Source organism: Suricata suricatta, chromosome 7 (assembly GCF_006229205.1).
Source record: "Suricata suricatta isolate VVHF042 chromosome 7, meerkat_22Aug2017_6uvM2_HiC, whole genome shotgun sequence".
NCBI lineage: Eukaryota > Metazoa > Chordata > Mammalia > Carnivora > Herpestidae > Suricata > Suricata suricatta.
The window spans coordinates 43,281,036-43,303,846 of NC_043706.1; the positions used below are offsets into that span (position 1 = coordinate 43,281,036).

General features: G+C 42.4%; 1 protein-coding gene across 7 annotated transcripts in view; it reads right to left on the bottom strand.

The window, feature by feature from the left end:
• Positions 1-337: 337 nt before the first annotated feature.
• The window catches only part of ADGRF5 (adhesion G protein-coupled receptor F5), a 99,067-nt gene continuing 76,593 nt past the window's right edge, over positions 338-22,811 (bottom strand). For 4 of the 7 annotated variants that reach the window (XM_029945253.1, XM_029945251.1, XM_029945249.1 and 1 more), the window contains exons 11-22: positions 18,676-18,846; positions 16,737-16,856; positions 16,374-16,583; positions 14,181-14,393; positions 12,232-12,387; positions 10,166-10,374; positions 7,995-8,174; positions 4,864-6,258; positions 3,303-3,344; positions 3,154-3,213; positions 2,468-2,552; positions 338-584 (exon numbers count right to left, since the gene is read on the bottom strand). In XM_029945253.1, the coding sequence (XP_029801113.1) occupies positions 505-584; positions 2,468-2,552; positions 3,154-3,213; positions 3,303-3,344; positions 4,864-6,258; positions 7,995-8,174; positions 10,166-10,374; positions 12,232-12,387; positions 14,181-14,393; positions 16,374-16,583; positions 16,737-16,856; positions 18,676-18,846 (2,921 nt within the window). In that variant the 3' untranslated portion in view covers positions 338-504. Of the gene's footprint in view, positions 585-1,210; positions 1,278-2,467; positions 2,553-3,153; positions 3,214-3,302; positions 3,345-4,863; positions 6,259-7,994; positions 8,175-10,165; positions 10,375-12,231; positions 12,388-14,180; positions 14,394-16,373; positions 16,584-16,736; positions 16,857-18,675; positions 18,847-22,811 lie in introns of all 7 variants that reach the window. The other 3 variants (XM_029945255.1, XM_029945254.1, XM_029945252.1) reach the window with 2 other exon arrangements.

Sequence of the window (22,811 nt, forward strand, 5' to 3'; positions counted from 1 at the left end):
GTGGCAGTGTCTAAATAATCGCATTAACATGGAAGCAATGCAGTTTTTAACGTTTTTCTCTATATTTTTCTTTTATCCTGTTTCCTCCCTTCTTTCCTTCCTTCTTTTCTTCTTAACATTTGCTGAAGTATTTCCTAGGTACTAGCCTTGTACTTATTATTTTAATCAAAGCTTATTTTTGTGCCCAACACGTGAAAAGGAAATATGTCTCTTTGAAATCCTATTTTACAATACAGATGGGGAAATTGGGCCTCAAGGGACTTGCATTTCACTTAAATACTATACACATTTAGTATCACACAAGAGGTGGGGGTGGGGCAGCAAATAAACTTAACAATGACTTTTAGTCCGTCTTTATGAAAGAAAGCTTCTTCCCTAATGAAAAAGTCTCTTCAGCATCTGCTTCAAGAAGCCTGTGGAGAAGACAGTTTACCCATGGCTTTGGAAGGATTTTTTTTCAGAGCGCATCCGCTGTCCTTTAAATATGGGGGGATTTTCCTGTTGTTAGTTGAGCAACGAGTAAGCACTGGATGTATTTTCCAAGGATGAGCTGGTTGTTTCTGGGGTGGAAACATTGTACGTTCCTGAAAAACAGAGCAGCAGCTCCGCTTTAGGGACAAGACTTCAAGGTCACTGTAGTGTGAACTTCTCCTAATGGCCCAACGGGAGCTCTAACCGATGAGCCAGGTAAGCACGGCCATGCCTGGAAACACACCCATGCCTGCCCGCCTCCCAGGACCGGAAGTGCTGGAGAACCAAGCTGTTGTTCTCAAGCGAGCGCGGCAGCCCACGAGACAAGCTCTAACTACTTCCCATCAAACCAGCAGCCAGATTTCTACAAAGGACAGGGAGGTATGAACTTGGGCAGCCCTCCACATGCCACCACATGCACGGGCCTGGGGACATGTAGGTGAGGGAACCTCCCTGGTCCCCTGGGATTGAAGTGACTTGAGAAGCTCTTGGGAGGGACCCAGAGGCCCAGCTGGAAGGTCAGGGGGATGGGGGATGGGGAAAAAGAAGAGAAAGAAGTTACAAGGGAGGAAAAGACAGGACTGGAAAAGAAGCAGACATCAGGGGATGCCAATAAGTGCAGCTGAAGGGGGGCAGCCACTGAGCAACCACAAAGGCTGGTGTCAGCAGGTGGTGGGGGCTGAGCACAGGGCGGGTGGGGGTGGTGTTGGGCAAGGAGGGGACACGGTGCCCACCCTACCATCAGATTGGTGAGCTGCCGCTGCTAACAAGGTTGCCATCACTGCTTGGGGGGCCCTGTGGGGCTGCTGACAACATAAACCAAAGTTACAGTGATTATGGGACCCTTAGGCAGGCCAACATGGTGCTGCATTAATAACCTTTGAGAGGTCATTCAATGACAGTGACTGGAAATCTCAGGCCCTGGGACCTCAGAAACAGAGCCCTAATTCCACATTTGATCTGACTGATTCAAAAACAAAGAACATATTTTATTGGCCCTACATATTGTGTAATTCTGATTCTGTAGAAGCATTTCACAGAGTTTTAACCTGGATGCGAAGGGTTAACATGTTTTAGTAACAGGGCTGGCCAAGGGCAGGGGTTGTGCTATACCCTGAAGATTTGATAATTTCACAGCAGGTACCATCAGTGACTTTCAAAATCAAAAGGGGAGGTCCTCCAGTTTCATGAGTAATGCATCAAATCGAAGCCAAAAACACCAAGTCCTCTGGAGTTTTAACAAATGGTAGGCATTCTCAAAATTAGTCTGGAATAATGACACTTCTAGATTCTGCATTTGTTAGATCTGTTCAGTTTCAAGAAGCTGGAAGGAGTTCTGGTGCTTATTTTCCTGGGGGCGGGGGGCATAGTGGGCAGAGGTTTCAACCTGCCAGACTAGCTAAGACCCATTGCCCAAAGTCAATAACATTATTGATTTTATACCTCCAAGGCAGCAATTGAACTGGGCATGTTCCTAATAGAAGAGCTAACTTGGCTGACTCCTCCTATATGCATGCACCGTTTTATAAGTGCCCGGATGTAAAACAAGCACACCTCCAAAAAAAGAGAAAAAAAGGGAAAGGAAACCCACAGCCTGTGATTGTAGAGTTTTCTAAATATATATTTTTTGCCATACCTTAACCTATAAACATGACCTGCCTATTCTTATTTAACACGAATAGCAATGAACTCTGCATTTGTGGTTGATACAGTTTTGACAGACAGCTCTCCACAGACTTGTCTAGATTCTCCAAATCTTATCCTTTTTAAGTTATTATGAGGTGCCCACTGAAGGCAGTTTCTCTGTCTACAACCTGCTGGTGGTTTGGGAAAATATAAGCAAGTTCTTGCATTTAACCTCTGTCCCAAATGAGACTATTGTACGTAAATGTCATAAAGTGGGAAAGTAAGGGCGTGAGACTTCACATCGGGGCAAATTTGTCCAAGTCAACCCAAACTAAGTACTCCAAGGAGTGACCCAGAGGTCGCTACGTACCTGTTTTACCAAACAAATTGTTAAATCTTCTTGATATTGGAGAACTCATAGAAAATACTGGTGTAGATGAACCGAGGGATGTTGACTGAAAAAGAGAAAAAAGACAATTACCAAGCAAATGTTGGACCAAAGCCCTATTTCGATCTCTAGGATGATTCGTTTGCTGCCCTCTAGTGGTCCCTACCTGCATCTCTCATTCCACTTGAAAGAGAGCCTGAAGAGCATGAATTTCTACTTCAAACAAATCAAGTAGGAGAGCCACCTTGAAATACAGGACTCTCATCAGAATTAGGAAAATAACTTTCAAATACATGTTTTACTGTTCAGTAGGGTTTAGTATCTTCTGGTATGTGAAAGCAGTCAAATATGTTTGAGTGTGATCGCTACTTTCCAAAATGAACTACCAAAAATTTATGCATTATTCCTCACAGTGTGTTCTCTGTTGTCTTCAATTTCCCCAGAAGATTTCTTGTTTCCCACTGAATTTTGATTTTTTACCTCAAGTTGACATTATCTGTGCTAACTGACCCCTACTTAAAGATATGGGACAGCATCTTAGTGATCATTCAGTGGCTCACTTCAATAGGCAGAATCAGGTGAGAAGCAAAAACAGTGGGATAATCTATGGTGAACCAGGGTGTGGAGAGGGAAGCATTTGCCAAAGTCTCTACAAAGGAAAGGCTCACCTTTGAGTGCTGAGAAGACCATCTTGACAGTGAAAACTTCTTCAGCAAGGCCTCCTGCACCTGCAATTGTTTAAAGGAAGCCTCATAAGTTCAACACACCACAAAACTTTCGGACTTTTCTGGAAGCATGAAACTGTGATTGTTCTTACCTTCTGATCCCAGAGGCACCCAAAGAGTAAAATGAATAGCCCCTGAAAAAAGAATTGGTAGGAAGCACATTTTAATTTTATGATTTTATCATTTAAAATTATGATTATAACTTAGTATGATTCTAATCATATTCTATTGCCCAGCAAAATAGGAAGTGTTGTTAACCTGGCACTGAATCTGTACTATCTCTTCCCACATCTGTATTTATGAAATGGGTCTGGTAGATAATAATGTTAAAAAGGATGCAGGAGGGCCACACCAAGAGACCTTAAATGTTACAGTGTTATAATGTCATAAGGATATCATTCTATTTCCTCATCCCCATTTGTGAACAGGAAGTCCTATTGGTTATGCTATTAAGTACGTCTCTCATGTCTCTAGCAGTGCTCACTTAGTTGTGATGAAGACCTGGGGCCTGGGCTGAAATCATCAGTCCCTTGTAGTCAAACCATACTATAAACTTCATTAGACATGAGCCATATAGTTTGAGGCCAGGGGCCTAGTGAATTTAGGATTTGGCATGAACATAGGGGCAATGTCTCAATTTCATCTCCAGACCACTGCCGTCTCTCCATCCACCCACTGGTTGAATCAGAATTAAGAATTCCCTTCCTTGTGTGCCAAAGGCTTGTTGTCTACAGCTCTGTTAAAGTTCCCCTCTAATAATTGGACATACATTACAGTTATTTATGTGCCACAGGAGAGCAAAGAGTGTGTCTTTTTTTTAAGTTTATTTATTTTGAGAGAGGCAGAGACAGCATGAGTGGGGGAAGGGCAAAGAGAAAGGGAGACAGAGAATCCCAAGTAGGCTCTGCACTGTCAGTGCAGAGCCAGACATGGGGCTTGAACTCATGAAACCATGAGATCATGACCTGAGCCAAAACCAAGAGTTAGATGCTTAACTGACTGAGCCACCCAGGCACCTGAAGAGTGTGTTTTTTTCATTTTATTATAATAGAGAAGAATGTCTATCTTGCATAGGGCATCCATTCTTCCTTTTTCTGCAGATGTTTCTAGAGAACATACTATGTGGTACATAGCATTCATTTTATTTAGCAGATGGTTATCGAGCCCCTACTCTGGGTCAAGGTCTCTTTTAGGTAGTACTAAGGATATAGCAATAAATAAGACAGATGCTATCCCTGACCCCACGAAGATAGAGCTCATTTAATTTTTGTAGAAATTTAACTAGAAAGATTACTTGGTTTAATAGTGGTATTTTCAATTAGGAGATAATGGGTGGCATCATGATAATGTTGGATACGTAGCAAAATCCTGTGTAGAGAAGGGACTTTCCTCTTATGTGTATTATCAGGGCTTTTCAAAGAGAGTCATGCATGCAACTAAATTATAATACCAGTGATAAGAGGTATGAGGTTCCATGGGAGCTGAGGAATGTGTCCCTTCTATGTTACTGAGTGCTTGTAATTACTGCTCTTTAGGGCTAGGGCCTTCTCTGAACTGAAATCCTTCCCCATTCCTACCCCTGTTTGTGTTTCTATCATTAATTTGCCCCACCAGTACAGATACTTCCTGAGAAACCTGTACTGCAGAACTTACCTGAAAGGCATTGAGGAGAGTAAATATAATATGGAACACAGCATTGCTTCCTTGGAACACAGTGGCAAGACCAAAACCCCAGGTGAGCCCCAAGAGTGGCGTGAGGACCCCGATGCTCTTGCTGATCTGAAACAGACTACTCTTCTCCTGCTTGCTTGGCTTATCTCCAATGGAAGGTCTCAGAATCTTGGAAATGACCACAACCGTGATGGTCATGTTCACCACCACGATGATCAGTGCTGGAATGACGAAGGCCAGCAGGGCCTTGGTATCCTCCCAGTTGAGCCAGCAGGCATTCTTCCTTGTGTAGACTTCTTGGGGCTGGGTGGCCCCCACCGTGATGACTGAAATGACAAGAGGGCAGCCATAGCCAAGAGAAAATGCAATAGCCTTCTGAATGGACTTGCTTGTGTCATGCAAGATGAAAACCAGGCGGTAGAAGAGCATGAGGCCCAGAGTCAGCATCCAGAAAAAGACACTGAGGTAGAAGAAGTGGATGAAGAAGGTGGCGGCCACACAGGCTGCCTCACTGAGTGGGTGATGATGATTATGAATGGCAGCAGCCACGATGAACCAGACGTCGGCAAGCAGAAGGGAGGCGGCAATGTTCACTATGCAGATGTGGCGCATAGAGGAAGTCCGATTCTTGGTCACTGATTTCCACACCACAGCTTCTACGATCAGACAGGCGGCCAGGCTCAATATGGAAAAGCACAACCCAATGTAGGAAATGATATCCAGTAGTATTTCCAGGAGAGAACCAGGGTATGGAGAGTCGGGGGACATGAGGATGGAGAATGATGTTAGGTGGTCACAGATGCAGGAAACACTGTCCTCATCGACTTTGTTCACATAACACCCGCTAGTATCCCACCCCCCTGTGTGGTTGGCGAGGTTGAAATTCCAGAAGACACATCGTGGTATTGCACCTGAAGGGTTGGTGTTCTTAAAAGTCATCGAAATGCTGAATGGCATGGTTATGTTGTGGCTGACGGTGGTTGTCATCACTAAGCTGTTTGCAAAATTCTTTCCTTGAACATCCTGGGCGAGGATGGTTTTGAGAGTTGGAAAAGCCACAGTGACAATAGATGAATCTCGTTGCAAGTTTCCCAATTGGCAGTTTTCAATGGCCACATTGCCCCACAGGTCTGAGTCTGCGAAAACAAAGCTCTGTTTGTAGGCTTTTGGATGGCCAGGTTTTATTACCATGCTCCTCATCTGCACATTAGTTTGGTTGATGGACAAAAGGGTGTTATCTTCTGGCCGTAATGCTCGGGAAAATCTTTCCACTGAATCCAGTAGCTGGGAGCTCTGGTTGGTCTGTTGCTGTTGAACCACCTTCCAGGCACTCAAGACAGGCTTGCTGAGAATGGTGTTAACCGTAGAGAGAACGTGCTGTAATTGACATGGCATGGGGTCAAACCAATCAAATTCTTTCAGAATTCTTTCAAATTCTCATAAAAAAGAGTAAAAAGAACATCTCCCTGGGAACTGGTTGAATGGGTACAGGCAAGAGGAAAAGAGAAGAAAAAAAATCCCCAGGCTGTGAGGATCTGTGCCCTACCTTCTACAGCAGGGAGTTAGCAGAGGATGTATCCCTGAGACTATGAGCCTTTGGTGATTCACCAAGAATCACCCCCTCACACACACACATACACCCACCAAGGCCAATTCAGCAGGGTGGTAGAGGTTTATTAATGTTTTTTATTTCACTTTAAATCTCAAGCCTGTAAAGGGTGATAGTTTACCAGCAAAGGCAAAGTAGTTGCTGAGCACCAAGTTGTTGGCAAAGAAATCATTCGTTTTTTGCTAAACATTTTGATTTTCTCTTCCATAAACTTGGGCTTGTCATTTTCCATTGGTGCCATCTCTCAATATAATTTCTATGCCCTTCTTTGCCCTGTTCTGTTCAGTCTGAAACTATGAGCCGTATAGTTCATTGAATGGTGGTCCCCCAAATAACATGTCCTAATACCCACAGCCTATGAATGTGATCTTCACAGGTCACATAGGTCATAGGTGAAAGGGTCTTCTTAGATGTAATTGAGTTAAGAATCTTGAGAGGAAAGCATCCCAGATTAGCTAGGTGGGTCCCCAACTCCAATGTCAAGTATCATTTTGAGAGACAGAAGAGAAGAAGATAAATGGAGAGGAGGAGAGGGCCATGTGAAAACAAAGTTGGAAGGTGTAATGAGGCAGCTGCAAGCCAAAGAATGCTGGAACTACACGGAGCTGGAAGAGGCAGGGAAAGACTCTCCTGGAGACTTCGGAAAGAACATGGTCTGGCAGACACCCTGATTTCAGACTTCTAACTTTGAGATCTGTGAGAGAATAAGCTCCTGTCATGGTAAGTCATCCAGTGTGTGGCAATTTCTGACAGTAGCCCCAGGACCACATAACCTCCTTGGACCCTTGTTACCCAAGCTACTTTCCAGATGCCTCTGGCTTGGTTGCACAGTGGGAAACATTGGCAGGAGATGGGGGTGGGGAGAGAAGAAAGAAGCTGAAATGCATTTTCCTACTACCCACCACAGCCACACCCTTGCCCCTACACAAACATACTGTCCTCAACAATCTGTGGTCTAGTCCTGTTGTTACTGATACTGACCCCTCCTCCAAGGCTTCGTTCTCCCTCTGCTGTAGCTACACTCTTTCCTCTCCTTTCCCCTTTACCTCTGTAAGTATCTTTTCCATTAAAGTCTCTTCATTTGAACTCTTCACTTGAATCCTGGGTGAATTTCCTTTTCTCTCGGAATCTTGATTGCATCAAAGTTCATGTTTAGTGCTAGACCTTTGAGAATCCCTCCTTGTACATAGCCTGAAAACCTTTAATTACTGGTTTTCTTAGGAGGCAGATAAGAATTCATTCTATTTTAATGAAGAAACTAAGATAGAGATTCACTAAAGAACTCTTTTTAAGAGCCCAAAATGAATACTAGAAACACTCCCTGTGACCCTAACAACCATAGCTGACAAAGCATACTACCTGACCCCAATATCCAGAGTATTGGTCTGGAGAAGACAAAGAAGGAGCTGCAGTAGGGGAGGGGGAAGTTATGTATCTTAACTGCAAGTCCCAAAAAATGAAAAGATGAGACCCAAAACTCCTATAAGGCCCTAAACAAACTCACCATCATCATTTCTGAATTCACTTGGGTTGGAACTGTTGAGAGCAAATCAAGGATGTTAATGATGGCCCCCAGGCTCCCAGGAAATGCGCTGACTTCATGTTTCACCTTGCCGGTGCTGATAGAAAGATTCTTCAGGTATGTCGGGAGCTTCTCATCCTGAGAAGGGCTCTTGATCAAAGCCTAGTAAAACAAAAACCAACACAAACAAATAAAAAACTTGCCAGTTGGTCCGGTCATCAAATCCTGCATGATGAAAATCTCTTACATCCATGGTTTCCTTTTTTCTCCATTCCTAGAAGTATATCCTACAAGATAATTTACTTATCTCCTAATTTAATCTGTGTGCTATTCAGACTAGAAGATTTCATAAGACCTCACCCATAGAAGGAGAACAGTAAAATGCATGCTAATTTGATGACTAGTTTCTTTAAAAAAAAAAAAGAGTAGATATGATTGCTAGAGACTTAGATTAAAAATGAGTAAATCATCACTTGGTTTGTATGGAAGCCACTCTGCCATCTGCTTTTTCTCATCACTTACCTTGCGGACCATTGGAGGAGTGACTGTCCATCCCAATTTTCCTGGGACAGCTCTGTTTTATATCTGCTGTCCCAATGTAATGATTACTAGTACCTTATTTTATTTTCAAAATATGTCCTGGTTTGGATGGTAAATTATATGGTCACCCTATCTATAATGATCACACTTCTGTTTTCTAATTATCTAACTACCTATGTTATGATTATATAATTAATTAAACTTCTTATAATTAAAAAATTCTAATTCAATCTCCTCCATAAAGAACTCTGATGAGTATTGCTGCCTAGGGGAGTTTCTTCCTCTGAATGCATAAGTGTTTGTTATTTAACTTGCTTTACATTTGTACATTTCTATCAACGTCATCTTGTGATTTAATTCTAATATCTCTCCAATTAAATCATAGGCTCCTTAATAATATGAAATGTGTTCTATTTCTTCTGATATTCTATAATGCCTCACATAGTATAAACCATACAAATTGGCACATAGTAGGTATTCAATAAATATATTTTGAATGTATAAATCAAATGGAGCATGATAGACCAACATGCCTGTTTTCCATTGAAAATAAATCTAGGTATCTAGAATTGGGACCAGAGCCCAACAGGGAGTTCAAATTATAATATTTTTATCTTTCTTGATTAGGAAAATTTGTATCACTGATGTATCCTTCAACTCAGATGCCAAGTTTTTTGAGCAGACCTTTCCTGATTATCGTAACCAAAATTAATGTTATATAAATACCCAACTGGATAGTGTTCTCTAGCAAATCAGAGACCAAATTTTGATTTGGTTTCTTTACCCTGATAGCACCTACAGTAATGCTTTGTACCTAGTAGGCATTTTAATGAATTTAGTGTAAGACAAGAGAAGAGACAGAAGATAATCAGATGAGACACAAATCAATATTACCCCTTTTCCTTAATTCTTCTTCCAAGGATGAGAGCATTTGGAATCATGTGACTAATGATGTCATTAATTATAACCACTAGGTATAACTCCCCTAGTTTCCTCATCAAGATTGATTTATTGTCATTCATGGCATTTTAGGAGTCTCTACTCTCAGCAACTTCAGTATGAGGTAACATTTATTCTGATGAAAAGAAAGGAATTTTCCCCTACCACATGGCAGTAACCTTTTGTAGGTAAGAGAGGCAGGCCAGTTCAATCTTCCATTAGTATAGGGTTATCTCTTAAGATTGAGGAAATCTCAGACCTGTAAAAGCATAAAGTCCAAGTATATATATTTTTTGCACCAATTAACCTTATTTTTTGTTTTTCCTTTTTCTGAAAAGATTAGAGCTATTTGCTTGATAACAAGATTATTCAAAGGAGAGTGGTAAGAGACGATAATTCTACCTGCACCTTGGAGGTAATAGAAACAAGGCACTGAGAAGTCAAGGTGTAGGTATACAGCTGGTCCTAGAGCAGAATACATATTTTATTATCTCTATATTTGTATGTAAGGAAGATGTAAAGCATTTCTAGGTTTGCATCTTCTTTGAAAATAAACAAATAAAAGTAGCTTTGGGAGCAACACAAACCAGCCCAAGGCTCATTTGCTGAGAAATATGATAAGCTAGAAAGATCTCCCAAACAAGAGCTCTCGGAGTCAAAGATTTAAAGATCACCTTGGCCATCTGGAGCAGACTATTTATTGGGGCAGAGATGCAGCCATTCTTCTTCACCTTCCACTGGGAGCCTACACATTTGTATGTGATGATCCCGCCAGTGGGACCTCCAGGGCTGCTGGGAACATTTGAGAACTGGCACAGTTTCTGAATGACTTTCCCAGGCTCCCCAACACCTATTATGGGATCTTGGCACATGATCTTCTCTCCTGCATTAGAAACATGGAAATAAAAGGGACTATTTGAAAGGAGGAGAAAAGATAGTCAAAATAGGGTCAGGTCTAGGTAGAATATCGATGTTTAATTCATTTTTCTCTTTGCTTTCAATGACCTTTTCAGTTACCCACTTTTTTATTTCACACCTGACTTTTCAAAACCCCTAATCTTAGTGCTTTCAACACAAATCTGACTTTCATCTGCATTTGCTTTTCCTAACAGAATTTATTTCCTCTATGCCTTATCCCCACTTCCAATCCCCAGAAATCTTTTCTCTGCTGCCTATAAAATCTAAGCCATGGAAAAATAAGGAGAGTTTAATGTGTGCTCATCCAGATAAGAGATAATCAAGTTACTAGGAATCTTTAGGAACATAATGCCTTAATCCAAGGGATTCTCAATTCTGGCATATTAGAATCACCTGAGGAGCTGGAACAATACCAATGTCCAATCTCACTCCTGCTCAAATATAGGAACCTCTTGGGCTGGGATTTAGACATTGGCAATTTTTTAACTTTCTCTGGTGGTTCCAGTGTGCAGTCAGGGTTGAGAGGCATTGCTTTAATTCAAATATTTAATTAATGGTAGGAATTCCAGGTACCCATGACCTGAATATTCTCAGCAATATTTGTAAACATTTCTTCCTTCGGGCTTCCCTTAGAAGTGACTCCATTTCATGTCTACTCAAGACCAGACTTGAATGGGAAAATGACATTTGTCAAAGAATCTCTAATCTCCAGGGGACCTTGATTCTCATATGAGCAGATCCCTTTGTAACCAACTTACAAATTTAGATTTAAGTTCTCAATCACTGTATAAAATCTTGAAATACTAAGTAGTTTCTACTTGGAAAAGGAAGTGGAATCAAACTTGGTATGAGGAAAGAGGAGAAGAACAAAGATAAGTGAGTAAAAGGTGTCCTGGGTGGAGATGGCGGCATGGGAGACAACAAAGAAATGGTCTGGCTGCCCCCCGCCCCTCCATGAAGAGGTGTGCTTAGTAGGGTCAGGGGACTGTGACTCAGAGAGATGGGGAACTCTAAATTCCTACTTTGATGTCCAGAGCTCAATTACCAGTACATGTGAAAATTAACACAAATCACTAAGTAAACCCAAATATGATTGGTGATAGAGCCATGAATCCTTTGGATATCAGAGGTGCTATTACAGAGAAGAGTTCTAGGGGAGGGGATTGTTGCTTGTGGAAGTCCAGGACCATCCTTTATTCACTTGCCTCTCTGCTGCTTTTGGGGAGAGTTCCTGGTCATGGGCTATTACAGAAATGGCCAGAAACCATCACCTCCTACCTTGAAAATACATGGGGTGACATTGGCCCAGTGATGACAAAGGATGGAAAAGATAGTTGCCTATTTCATGGATTGGTTCTTTTCATGTAGCCTTGTCTAATTGGGACACTCTTCCTTTGCTGAAAATTCAAAGGGATCTCAGCCGCACAAAGATGCTGTGCACTGCCCAGTACAGAGCTTAGCTTCCCAGACTCCTCTGAAATAGGGCTTCATCCATAAGGTTTTCTTGATTGTTTCTTCCCCATCATCACTAGCAGAGTTAAACCTGGAAGCCTCTTCCGACTGCCCATAGCATCTCTAGTTCAGCCTTTCCTGCATTAGATGTTAATAACATTTTTTTTTTTTTAACACATCCATCTTTCCCCCATGCTTGAGGCTAGTCAACAGGGCTTAGTTCTTTTCAAGTCCCCTACCCTGAGCCCAAGGTCTGCCCCCATGAAGGTGCTTAGTACATATTTATTGAATGGATGAATGAAGGAATGAATGACTAAATGAATAAATTGTCATGACTATAATATTTTAAAACAATTTAAAATGTACTTACCAGGAACCAGGTTAAGCTTCATAGAAGGGCTCTGGACTGAATTATTGGCAGCATTGGTAAAGTGACAAAATATGTCAAGCTTTTTTGGACACCAGGAAACTGAGCTCGCCATGAAATTGTATTTGTAGCACACTTGCTTTCCATTGACTTCTTTTTCTGAGACAGAATCATTGAATTAAGTCACAAGATAAGTATCCAAAGCACACATTTTTTCAGATAATCCAATATGGATAAATGTGTCCAAACTTTTCCAAGGAATGCACCATATTCATTCTTGATATGGTTTTAAAAATGCCTCTAGCCTAGAAGTAAGTCAGCCCACATTTACACTGTGCTCACCTAACCTTTACCTCCACCATTCATGTCTCCAAATCTGTGCCCATACAGTTTGGACAATCAGAATGCCTTTCAGCTTCTCTCTCCTCCTTCTGCCTGTCCAAATCCCAGCATGTCCTGTGCATTTATTCTGTCCTGCCTTCACCACATTGGTTTAGAGTCACCTCTTTATGGACTTGTTTCCTCCATTAGACCATAAAGTCTTGGAGAGAAAGTATCTTTATTTTTATTGCATCTTTATCTTTATTACATCTTTTTATCTTTTATTGCATCTTTATCTTTATCTTTATTTATCACTGCATCTCCCAATGCCTAGCTCAGCATTTGGCACGTAGAGAGACTTGAATGCATGCATGTTAAACATAGACTGTTGAAATGCTTAAATACTTCAGTATCCAGATTAATTCTATACCCTTCTACCATACAGCCTTCTCTAAATTCTCATCTTTATTGGGTTCTACTTTTCTGAACTTTCAGTGTTCTTTTGATCTGAGTTGCTCATTTTGGAAATTTAATGTTATATCCATTGTCTTTTCTGACATGAAAGTTCCAGCTAGATATCAGTATATGTGCCCCACCTTCTTTTGTCTTCTTTTCATTGACTCCTTTGTGTTTTGCAATGGGCATGTCCATGAGTAATTGTTCAAAGAATGAATGAGCTTGTAAATCCTTCAAGAAGGTGTCTGTGTTTTGAGATTTGGGGTTGTGAGCTCAAATTTGGTTGACCTTAATCTGTAGGAATCCTGAGGTCCATGGATTGAGGGTATATTCTACCTTAGAGGATTTGATTTTTTTTTTTTTTGCCAGGTAACTTCGGGTGCTACTGGTAGACCATTTTAAGTTAGTCACTCTTCAGTGTGGAGCTCCTGGACCCCATAGGTAGTATAAATTCAAACCCAAACCTGAATGGAGACAGGACAGTTACAATCCTCAGGGGAAAGTTTTGCCCACCTCTTAACTCTGGCAGACAAATTTTGTTTTTCTGTTTAGCCTCTTACTGAGTCAGCATCTCACCCTTTGAGGATCCTGACATTGTGTTGGTGATGTAGGGTGCCTTAAGTTACTGCACAGAGAGCAAGGCCTTCTCTTGTGTGCCTTTCAGAGCCTTAAAACCCGAGGTGCTGGGTTTCTGATACTGGCAGATGCTTGCAGAGAAGGCCCAGCAGTACTAAAGCATTTCTATTTGTTTTTTCTTTATGCTCTTGGCCTCTGTGTTGAATGTTCAACTGTGAATTTTTAAAATTATTTTTGTGGTGCTTTTATGGCATGCTGATTCATAGTGTGAGGGGACAGACTACCGGAATATCTAGTCTGATATATTGAGGAAGTAGAAGGCCTGTGAAAGTATCCTAACAGTGTCTCCAATCGCTCACACTAAAACCAATGGAAAATGAATGGACTTCACTCACCCTCACAGAGCCTCAAGATTTTGCCACAATCCAACAAGCCATGGGTCACATAGCAAAACAGAAGGTAATAAAGTTTCATGGGGTTCACTCTGTTACATTCTGTCTCTAATGCAATCTTCATGTCTCTTTACCTCTATTTTAAAATGAGATGTTTAGACTCCACATGAATGAGATATGCCTCACAAAGCAGCAATTCTGTCTTACCTGCAAGAAAGGACAGCGAATCCATTCGGAAAGTGACTTTGTAGTTTTCATCCTCCTCAACACAGCACTTGAAGTGATGGGAACCTTTGCATGGGACTGTGGCTTCCAAGGGATCAACCATGATGTTTGGCTCTAAAGGCAGCGGGTAAACAGTCACGTCTTTCGTTGCGACACTGTATGAGTTCTTATATCTAAATATGCAATGATAGGTTCCTGAGTAGAAGGAAACAGAAATGAGATGGAGTGTGATCACTGCTCCAAAATGGCGTTTGCTGGGAAGGTTAAGAAGAGGATTAAATTTCCCTGTCAAGTGTGGGCAAGGGCACATCACAGCTTCCTGGATGGACATTGGACAAGGAAATGTTTGATCACCTCTCCTCCTGGGTTCTTTATGTATTTGAAGGACCAACCAATAGCCTACATAAAATTTTAAATAAAGTTAAGTGGCTTAAACAAAGTTATACACTTATGGTTGTGGAATTACATTTCAAAGCAGGTTCGTTCCCAATATCACTCCCAAGCTTCTTTCCGAACCCAGGAGGAAAAATGGGAATTTTGGTGTTTGCTGAGATGGGGTGTTCTTTGAGGGGAGTTGTCAACCAGATGGAGCACTGAAGTGTGGAGATGTCCCCTCTCCCCATGTCTGAGTGAGTAGCTTCCCCAGGTTTCAGGGCACCGTGACACCACCAAAAAGTGAGGAAGGGGAAGGCTAAAGTTCCTGAGAGAGCTTCATCTGTGGACTCTGGAGTTAGATATCTGATGTCTGACTTCTATCTAGAAAAGTCTAGCGATGAGAGGCTGGCTGGCTTTGCCAGGGTACAGAGGGGAGGCTACAGTGGGAGTAGCCTGTGACCAGTGCTTGGTGAGGTGGAGTGGACTGGGCACAGTACTTGGTCTGAGCTCCTGGAGAGGACCTTCTCCCAGTGGACTTTATGGTAGGGCCCATCAGAGGATGAACCGTCACCTGAACAGGTGCCATAGGGACAGTGCCGGAAGATTATAACAGCGCCTACAGTTGAGTCAGACCCTTTGATTTTCTTTACATTCCCTCTTTTTGCCCCAACTCCAAAGCAGCCAGAGCAGCAGTTAGCCTGAGGGAAAACAGCTAGAACAAAGACAGAGAACAAACCCCTTTCAATCTCTGTTGGGAGGAAGGGAAACTTAAATTCAGTATATAATAAAAGTGTGGTCAGTTTAGATGACAATAGATTTCTTAAGTACCTGAGTACAGACTGTACTGGAAAAGCTATAGCTTCTTCTCAGTTATGGCTCCTCAGTAGGAAAGAGCAATTAGAGTAGGTATAAGTCCAGCATTGGAGAAAAATACTCCCATTTTCTGACCATATAAGACCAAGGCCAGCCAAAGAATGACTAGGTATTTCTACAGTGCTGCCCATGCCTTATATGGGCAAATAAAGATGACCTGGGACTTGGAGGACCTGGACTGACTAACTTTATAGTTAAATGAAAGGCTTCAGAGTAGACTGGTCAGAAGTTGGCCACTGGAGCCAGACAGTCTCAGTTTCACCCTGGCTCTCCCATTTACCAGGTGTATAACCTCAGATATTTTACTTACCCTCACTGGGCCTCAGTTCCTTCATCTGTAAAATGGGGACACTATACTACTAGTACCTAGGTTTATTGTTTTAATTTAACTAATCCACTTAAATACTTAGCACTGCGCCTATCACATATTAAGGACTTATTAATTGCTATTATAAGAGCCATTCTATCAAATTCTCTTTTTTCCCCTCCAAATATTTGTATTTCTTACCAACATGAATAATGGGTAGCAATAAATAAGAAATAAAAATGTTCTCTTTTTCAGAGCTAAGCATATAAATCCTTTACCTAGATTTTTTTTACATCATGATTAGGTGAAAAACTTCTAAAAGTCTGGTGAAACTACTTTTAAAGCTATCTTCTTAATTTCATGGCAAGAGCACAGACTCTTGAATCAGAGATGAGTTCCAGTCCTGGTTCTGCAACTTAAGGTGTAGAAGCCTAGGTGTAATCTCTCTGAGCCTCAGTTTCCACATCTGTAAAATAGAGATAGTGGACATCTTGCCCTAAAGGTCTCTTGCATGAAATGTGATGAACAGGCACATTCCAGGACAGGATAGGCCCTCCAGAAATGGCCCATCTCGTAGGGTGTTTTCGGCAGCAGAGTAGGGTCCATTTTCTGTCACTCACCATTCCACTCCCGGGTCACGGCCTTCACTGTGAGTACTGACTCTGCTGCATCAGCATACCTCTTCGTGGTATAAAACTTTGGGTATATTTTAATTCCAGCAGAAGTGTTCCAGTATACCTCATCATAGTTACTCACATCACTGATGCACTTTATGGAAAAGTTTTGTCCCTCAGAAACAGAAATTGGGTCCGGGGTTATTGTTATGTTGGCTGAAAGAATGCAAACAAAACAGACAAAAGAAAAACCAACAACAGGCACAACGTTTAGTCTTTCTGGTGACATCAACACATGAGTGAAATTTCAGACAGAGACAGAAAGCATGGGCCGTCCTCACTCTAATTGTGTCGATGCGGGACTGGTACCTTGCTGCTCCTGGGTTTTACTGGTTTCTAGGCTGTTCCGGGTGGTGCTCTGAACTGTACTCATTTCCATCACATGCCTTAGGAGCTCGTGCACTTCCCCAGTGTGGCTGGAATTATCTCCTGATGATCAGCAGGGCAAAAGGTTGCAAACTTAGGAGTGTTGACTTAACTCCTATGTTCGTGAGGAATTATTTAACAAAAATGTTAACCAGACCCTTACAAATGTAAGAGCTTACATGAACATTCCACTGTGCTTGCCCCTGCTCCTCTCTTTCCACTCTTCTTTGAGTATGTCATTGACATTTCAAAATGCCATGCACTTTGATCTTCTATAAGTGAAACGTTTCACGCCTTGAGCCCACTGATACCAGACTGCTTTTCCAATCACTGTCACATCTTACTCTTGGACACAATCAAAACTTCCCATTGTGCCCAACAGAAGCTGGGATCCTGATGTTCAGATACAGCCCTCAAGTTCCATAAGTATGGATTGCTGTGTCCCTCCCACTGCCCTCCGTGGCTGCAGGGATCTTGGGTAGAGATGCCTTTCTACAAGTTTGGCGGTTTCTGAGAGTGGAAAGGTAGAGGCTCATGGACCAATGAATGTGTTCCTCTTGATTCTCAGGTGAGGTCCAAACTAATAGACCAGTGGTTCTCCATGAAGTCTAAACACATTTCTAAGATAGCCTGAGTCCCACATAATCCATAAAACTCAGAGTCAAAACTGGAAGCGTATAACGGCTCCCACTCTAGACAATTGCAAATAATGGCTCTAAAGACCCCCAAACTCATCCGGGGCAGTAACATTTTCAGATAAACACAGCCTTGATCTTTGTAACAATGCTAAGTCATAAAAGCAGGAATTGTGACTAAGACTAATAAGTATTGTTCATAGGAGCCCTTTCTCCAAATTGTTCACGGGGGCCTGATGATTTGTCTAAGTAGTTCGTTATTTTTGTAAGATGGTGGACAAACAAGTTTGACTACCCTGTTTTTGCAGATAGGGGTAAATTGTCATGTTTTAGTATACGGGGAGGAGAAACGACACTTTTAAGAAACCTAACTCAATCAAAAGGCTAAAACCCACTCATGACAAGTGTAAAATAACGAGGAAGTATCAGAATTTTAAAGCTTTCTGCAGCACCCTCTCTAGAACAGGTGGAGTGGAAGGGAAGGATGCAGGAGCTGGTGAAGGGTAGCAGGCAGTGAGCCAGGCTACTGGAATTCAGTGAGGGAGGATGGGATTATGGGGGGAAAGGGGAAAATTAGGGGCACTACCCTCATTAGAAATTCAGTGATTAAACAGAACTAATCCAAGCCTGAAACTGTATTTCCCGTCCACCTTCTGCCTTATCAACGCAAAGCAGACCGTGGGCTTCCCTACAGCCACGGCGTCGCAGCCCATCCTCCTTTCCTTTAAAGACTTCATCTGAATTTGTTTTTTTTTTTTTAAACAATTTATTGTCAACTTAGCTAACATACAGTGTATACACAGTGTGCTCTTGGTTTGGGGATAGATTTCCCATGACTCATGGCTTCCATACGACACCCAGTGCTCATACCAGCAAGGGCCCTCCTCCATGCCCATCCCCCATTTTCCCCTCTCCCAACCCCGCATCAACCCTCAATTTGTTCTCTGTATTTAAGAGTCTCTTATGGTTCGCCTCCCTCCCTCTCTGTTTGAAACTATTTTTCCCCTTCCCTTCCCCCATGGTCTTCTGTAAAGTTTCTCAAGTTCCACATATGCATTAAAACATGACTTCATCTGACTGTAAATGGTAGACCAGGAAATCCTCTTCTGTCTCCCATTTGTGATTTACCCCAACCACACCCCCACTACCAGGGGAGGCCCTGCCTTATTGCTCATGGATATTCCCAGGGGACTGACGGCCCTTGGCTTGAGGTGCAAAGCCAAAGATCCTTGTAGAGGAGTCCTTACCCACGGAGGTGAATGTCACTTCTATCTTCTTACTGCCTCTGGCTCCATGCTCGGTGATGAACTCACACACATAGATGACCTTCATTCCACCCAGTCTGCTTGGACACTGCGTCCCGTCGGCCTTGAGGGTGTATCTGCTGCAGCCAGAATCTATGTCTGTTTCAGGGTTTCCTGCAGTGACATAAGCATTTCATTTGCCATCACAGCTGGGCAACTCTTCGATTTAGAAGCAAAGAGGCCAACTCAGTGACATGGAGTTATTATTTAAGTCAGGTGTCTTCTCTTTGGAGAAGGAGGATTCTTATGGTGGTTACCGCTTACAAGCAGGGTCGTGTTGAGTGAGTCACCAGACTGCTCTGTGCTGCTGTTACTCCAGATATAAAATGGGGACAAATACTAATATCTAGGGTCCAGGACTGCAGTTGGCACAAATGAGTTAGTATACAAAAACACTTAGAACAGCCCCTGGTCGGGGCCTGTTCCTAACAAAGACCATGAATGATGGTCGCTGGAATGTGAAAAGAAGAGAGAGAGAGAAGCAAGGTGTTTGGACATGATTTCAACTGCAAGAAAAAAAGATGTCAGATTATTTAGACTTGAAAGGAGAAAGAAACAAGCCTGGAGCATGTGATACTTGTCTCATCAGAGAAATGTTTTATCTTAACGTGTTCCCTCTTATTAGCCTGTATGCTTCTGTGGAAACTGCACCTTCATGCTTTTGCAGGTTACCAGTGGTTTCCTTTTCAACATACCTCCTCTTCCTGAGGCACCTGGGTGGCTCAGTTAGTTAAGCATCTGAATTCATTCATCTGTTCATGATCTCATGGTTTGTGGGTTTGAGCCCTGTGTCAGGCTCTGTAATGACAGGTTGGAGCCTGCTTCAGATTCTGTGTCTCCTTCTCTCTCTGCTTCTCCCTGGCTTACAGGCTTGCACTCTCTCTCTCTCTCTCTGTTTCTCTCTCTTTCTCTGTTTCTCTCTTTCTCTCTCAATTATAAATAAACATTAAAAAAAAAGCCTCCTCTTCCAAATTTTCCTTTCTGTTCCCAAGTTGCCATCCCCCCCAACCCCACCATCTTTACTTCTCGTTAATGGCTCTCTAACTCCCTCCCTTCTTCCAGCCCTCTCCTCCAGCCCTGCCTACCACCATCGGGCTTCCTCAAATACCGTCAAATCTTCCAACAATCAAGGAAAGTAATAAGCCTTCTGGTCAGTTCCGACATAAATGCATCTTTTCCAGCCTTGGTGGGATGACCACTGATGTTTGAAAAACTCTGATTAATACGTGACCAGCTTTCTTCCCCAGTCCCCAAAGGTTCGGGAATCCAAAACAATCTCCATCTTCACCCACCTGATTGGATTAGCTCCAAGCTCGGAGGCACAAGCGTCAGCTCTAAGGCTTACCTCTCCACTTGTTCTTTGAAAACCCACTTCTTCCAGCTCTTTCAGGGCCTCATTCTGTCCTTTATCTTTGTGCCCTTCCTTGTGACTTGAATTTTCCTTCCTGTTCTTTCACATCAGGCGTCTGATCTATGCAAGCCTTTCCTTCCGAAAACAACCCTTCCCCAATCTGAAAGCTTCTGTAGCCACTACTGCATTTCCTTCCCCTCTTCCTACCATGGTCCATATGTACCATCCGTGGTCTTCCACTGACAACTCCCATCAAACCAATGCAATTTGCCTTCTCCCCCCTAAACTCCATCTCAGGTGTTCCTTTAAGACCAAATGTGACATCTTCCTTCCCATATCCAGTAGCTCCCCAGACAACAGCATCCCATTCTGTGGGCCACCTTCTCCGTGACTTGGTTTACTCAGTTCGATAGGTCTCTCCTGCTTCTTCTCTGCTCATCTCTTCTTCTAGGTCTCCTTCCCAGGCTGCTTTCCTTCTGTCCTCTTTTCAAATAACTATGTTCCCTCTCCCCAACCATTCTGATAGTCACTTCTTTCCTTATCTTTTTCTCCATTGTCTCACTGGGCAAGCTCATTCACACCCACGGCTCCTGTTTTAGATTCTGTATGTAGGTGGTTCCTGACTATCTGTAAGAGAAACACTCTTGTTGGAAACTCTAGAAACATATTCCCAAGCATTGATTTCACATCTTAGGTACCTCCAAATCAACACGTTAAGAACCAATCTTTATTCTCTCTGGACAAAACCTTCACATTTTCTGTTTCTTCTCTTGCCATTGGCAACTCCCAGAATTAAAAGTCATAAAGCCATATTCAATTACTTGCATTTCCTCCATTCCACTCCCACTCAGTTGTAAAAATCTCTGACTTATTCCTCTGAAACATCTCATAACTGTCATACATACTCTAAACCATGGTCACTTGCCCAGGCCCCATTTTCTGTTATTTGCCAATTATATCCAATTATAACTGAATCTCTATTTTAATCTATTGGCTACACTACCTTAAAATTATTCTTCCTTTTAAAAATTATTTTAATGTTTATTTATCTTTGAGAGAGAGACAGATCACAAGTAGGGGAGGGGCACTGAAGCAGACTCCAGGCTTTGAGCTGTCAGCACAAAGCCTGACACAGGGCTTGAACTCAGGAACTGTGAGATCATGACCTGAGCCAAAGTCAGATACTTAGCCAGCTGAACCACCCTGGGGCCCCCAAAATTATTTTTCTCTAAAATTCAGCTCTAATCACCTGACTTCTCTCCTCTTACCTTTAAATCTTAACATCATGTACAAAATAAGAAAGAATCTCCTTCAAATGGTATGTGTATTTATTCAGGGTATGAAATCAATCTGCCTGTATACTCTTTATCTCATTCTATACCTTTCTCTTAAAAAACACATCATGTCCTAAGCCTACAACATGCCCTATAGCTTCATGCGCAGATGGTTGTGTTCACACCGGGAACAGTCTCCTTCCTTCCTTCCTCCCACTGATGCTTAATTATCTTTCGAGGCCCAGGTCAACCATCAAACTGATGTGCAAGACAATGAACTTTCAGGATGGATATATAAAGAGATGTACACAAATAATTATAGTACACAGTAGAGAGGTTTCATAAAAGGGAAGTAAGTATATTTCAGAGATCAAAGGGGGGGAGTTTCTTTGGGAGACTAGGGATGATTTCAGTGAGGAATGGAGGTTTGCTCTAGGCCTTGAAGGACAGAAATGGTGGCTGGAGTGTTCTGTGGGGAAACTGTATGTGCGCATCAATACTCCTGGGAGAATGTGGTGTTCCAGTATTCTGCTTCAGGAGCCAGGACTTGGTGGGGAGTGGAAGGGCCATAAGCTATGTGGACTCCCCATTCATAACTCAAGTGGCTCCACTATTGACCTTCTCTGGATACTGGACATATGGTTCTGAACCAGAGGTGATTTTGCTTTCAGGGGACATCTGGTATTGTTCAGAGACAGTTTTGATTGTTACAACCGGGAGCGCTACTGGCATCTAGTAAGTAGAGGCCACGGATGTTGATAAACACCCTACAAGGCACAGAACAGCTCCCCTCAGCAAAGAATGATCCTGCCTCCAATGTCAGGTTGAGAAATCCTGTGTCACACAACCCTACAAGATGTTCCTTGAAGAAAAATTCTATAGTTAAATCAGAAAACCATGGCCATAAACGAAAAGCCCAGAAGCAGCTGCTTGCTGTTCAGGGGATGGGGAGGGGCCGGGGGATACTGTGTTCTGGGAGGCTGACACAAGCAGGTACAGAAAGAGCGGAAATAAGGCTCCAAGGCCCAGAAAACACAAGTAGGACCTCGGACTGGCAGCATTTACATTGTGTTTCATCCACTACCTGGGCTCTGCCCCTCAGGGTCCTGCTTGGAAGGTACCAAATGTGGCTAATAAGTTGGGGCTGCATTTTCTAGAGAAGAGATGGCATGCCATCACAAATTAGCTTCTCAAGCCTAGTTGCTATCTCTCCAAGATTTCCCGACTCAATGAGGAAAAGTGAGGCCTGGAGTTTAGAACTATCATCATTATCAGACAACTGCTCTTGTGGCAGATTCAGTGTGTTCATCTCTGTTTTAAATATTTAAATTTATCATCTTGGTTTTACTCCTCACAAAAGTTTTGTAAAATTGGGTAGCATATCACTATTTTACAGGTAACAGTGGGATCAGTGAAGTGACATGACTTGCCTGATGTCAGGAAGAAGGCACATG